Below are 3,500 nucleotides of genomic sequence, written 5' to 3' on the forward strand. Positions count from 1 at the left end.
CAAAATAGATCGAGCCCAACAAGAAATATTTGAGCAAACAGATAAGATTAAGGAATTGTAAGGAATTTAAAAACAACTTGAATAAATCAAAATGCATGCAGATAAGGGGAAGATCGTGGAATGATAGAAGAACGGGAAAACTACCCAAACCATATAGAAAAAGGAAAGCAACCGCAGAAGTAAAACCACAAATCAACTCGACAACATATTTTTTTGCAAATCTAGTTTCATCTTCAAACAATTTATCTTTTTAGCTTAATTCCAAGCATTTTACGTATTTTTCATTACAGATTTCAAGAATTTTATTGTAATTTCCATAATTTTGGATAATTCCTGGTGATTTATGAAATTAAAGCATGTTGGGAGTTTGTTTTCTTCAATCCCAGTGTCGTTTCAATCAATTTCCATTATTTTGGTGAATATTAATGAAGGAGATTAGCCATTTGAATAATTAGAAGTTAAATTTTTATAATTTTTCATTCAAGTTGGTGCTTCTAGCATTTGGCACACCCGCAATTACAAATTTTTTGCAAACAAGAGTAAATAGAAAACATGAGATCAAAAATGAAAATGAAAACAAACTAAAAATAAAAAGCAATGCAAACCTTTACTTATTCACGTACCAATACCTAATATTTCATTAAGGGAAAAAACACACAACTCATCCACACGAAAAATATATGGTGAAAAACAAAGGGAGTGACAGGAAAAAATGATTGTCATAACTTAGAAGGAAAAATCCTCGTCAACATTCTACCAAAAAGACCTTGAAAAAGAAGAAGAATACGATGATGACAACACGAAAAGAACGTTATTCGAACCGGCCCTCCATGATCCAGGTAGCTTGCCTCCAGGGCAGAGTACGTGGCTGTGATCAATTATATTCCACCATGGATGGTTATACATTGCATTTTAGACCCACAGTATAATTTCGATCAAAATGTCGAACTCGAGTCGATGTTTCAATCCTTCTTTTTCCCTTTTTTCCCTTTTTCATCAAAATCAAGAAGATCCTCAAGCAACTTGTCATCATAATACTCGAACTCGAACACCTGCCTCGTGTTTTCGTCTTCCCTTCCGTGAATGGAAGACGAACCAGAACCGGAGCCCGGACATGTGCCTGGAGCAAAGTGAGACGAGCTAGCAGGCATGTTGTACTCTTCGGGGAAGTTAAGAATCGCCAAGTGACCTCTCATACCGTAAGCCGCCCTATCATATGCTCTAGCCGCCTCCTCGGCAGAGTCGAAAGTCCCAAGCCACACGCGAGCACCTTGCTTGTTCGAGTCACGTATTTCTGCCGCGTATTTCCCCCACGGCCGCTTCCGAACGCCTCTATACTTGATCTCCCCGGCATCATGATCATCACTCTTACCTTTGTAATTGCTAGGTTCTCCAGACATGATGTTGATTATTGTATTGTCCTTACAATGAAGGAAAAATATTTGGGACATGGTGGGGTGGTTTTATATTCCGATTGGAAAGTTCAAAAAAGATGAAGGAAAAATATGTAAGACATGGTGGGGTTTTATATTCTGCTTGGAAATTTCAAAAAGGTGATCTAGGGTTTGGGGGAGACAGATTCAAAACAAGCCACGTGGACAATCCAAGGGCAGGAAATCGTGTCAAGATCAACTTCATACCAACAATTCTTGTGCAATGTACGTGGGCTGGTCAATGTGGTGGCTTTGGACTCATTTCCTTTTGCATGTGTTCTTAGCCACGTCATCCATTGCCGGGAAATACGAAGTCATAAATGTGTAGTAATTTCCGGTCGTAGAAAAATGATTTTTAGAGAGAGAATCTGTAGTTAGTCTTCGCAATCATAAATGTGTAGTAATTCCGGTCGTAGAAAAATGATTTTTAGAAAGATAAAATCACAAAATTTTGTGAATAAAAAATCCATAATCACTTTTTTTTAACCATTTGCTAACACTATTTATTAAGTAGGATATATAGCTAGTTGAGGTAACTTGTGACATAATTTCATTATATTGATCTAAAACTCTATATTTAATAGTATTGATGTATGAAATTATTTAGTTTCTTGCATCTTGTTTATTGAGGTAAAAATCTTTTTGGTTCATCTTATTCACACACTGCTATGAGATCGTCTTACTGATCAATTTTATGAGACGTGTCTTTGACATGACTAGATCATGAAAAAATATTACTTTTTTATGTAAAAAATATTACATTTAATTTCACTGTGTGCATGAATCAGGTCGAACTCGTCTCATAGATATATAAAAATTCGTGAGACGACCATCTCACGAGAGACATACTATATATTATTTATGATGCGTCTAAAAGGACGATTAATTAGGAATTTTAGACGTTCTTGGTTATATTGTTGATCGTTTTCCTTTACAACATCTCATAGAATAAAGATGAGGAAACGGTTTTAGTCACTAATAATAGGGAAGAAAAATGAAATTAACCTGTTCAACAAGAAAGATTGATAGGGAATCAGTACCTTAAGTTCAAATACAAGTTATGATTCAGTCTAGTATTATGAAATCTTGGGTTTATTAACTCCCTGAATAATAGGGACAAAAAATGTAATCAACCTGTTTAAACAAGAGGGTTAATTAAGATTTAGTACCTAAGTTCAAACATAACTTACAATTCAGTCCTGTGTCACGAAAACTTAGGTTTAATTCCCTAATATGACATGTTTTTTATTCCAACTACTCGAACTTAAAAATCCAAAAATTATATTACATATACCAAATTTTAGTTGATTGATACTCAATTTAAGTTACTTGGTACCTAAAATGCATATATATTGTACTTTATTTTCAACTATATGTTTCTTATTGACAAAAAAAAATTGATATCATGCATAAAAATTATAATTACTCATCTAATTTGATCCATGTGATATTTAAAATTTGTACATTTGTTCTATAATCTCAACGATATTCTATACCTTATTCATTGTTTTAGTTTTCGTATTTTAAATATGACATAAATAATATACCAAAATAAAATTTATTTATACAGAATCTCATAAATTTATGCCAAAATTTCAACAATATGTACCTATTTGTTTCCAAAAAATACCGTGAAGCTGAAATGATAGCTTTAACAAACTTTTCTGACACGGGAACTGGATCACAATTTTTATTTGATCTCAGTGACTGAATCCAAGTTGCCCTTGAAGAAAAACACAATTCCGAGCTAGGGAAATTCAGCTTTCCATTAGTCTTTTTTAGCGATTGACTAAAGTTGAGCACCAAAAACATTTAAAATTAATAAGAACGTGGATCATTTTACACATTGAGAGTAGGAATTAAGCACCGAAATAATTTGTGGCCCAAATAACATCTAACAAAAATGGTAACTTTCATGCTTCTTTTTTAATGTTCTTTTTAAATTTAAATATATAATTTTTTATTACAGAAGCAGATACATCACCAACTTTACCTGATAATTCCTCGGCCCAATTCTACGAGCCAATCTCTAATTTTTTTATATAGGAAAAATATATCTATGTAGGA

The 3,500-nt window shown here is 33.3% G+C and overlaps 1 protein-coding gene across 1 annotated transcript; it reads right to left on the minus strand.

Moving 5' to 3' along the window:
* Positions 1–628: 628 nt before the first annotated feature.
* Positions 629–1,435, minus strand: LOC142550862 (ethylene-responsive transcription factor ERF096-like). Its single transcript, XM_075659908.1, has one exon. The coding sequence runs from the start codon at positions 1,398–1,400 to the stop codon at positions 963–965; it is 438 nt and encodes a 145-aa protein (XP_075516023.1). The 5' UTR covers positions 1,401–1,435; the 3' UTR covers positions 629–962.
* Positions 1,436–3,500: the final 2,065 nt, after the last annotated feature.

Source organism: Primulina tabacum, chromosome 7 (assembly GCF_025594145.1).
Source record: "Primulina tabacum isolate GXHZ01 chromosome 7, ASM2559414v2, whole genome shotgun sequence".
Taxonomy (NCBI): Eukaryota; Viridiplantae; Streptophyta; class Magnoliopsida; order Lamiales; family Gesneriaceae; genus Primulina; species Primulina tabacum.

Excerpts from the sequence above, each read along its gene's own strand:
- LOC142550862 (XM_075659908.1), bottom strand. The coding sequence starts at position 1,400 with ATGTCTGGAGAACCTAGCAATTACAAAGGTAAGAGTGATGATCATGAT.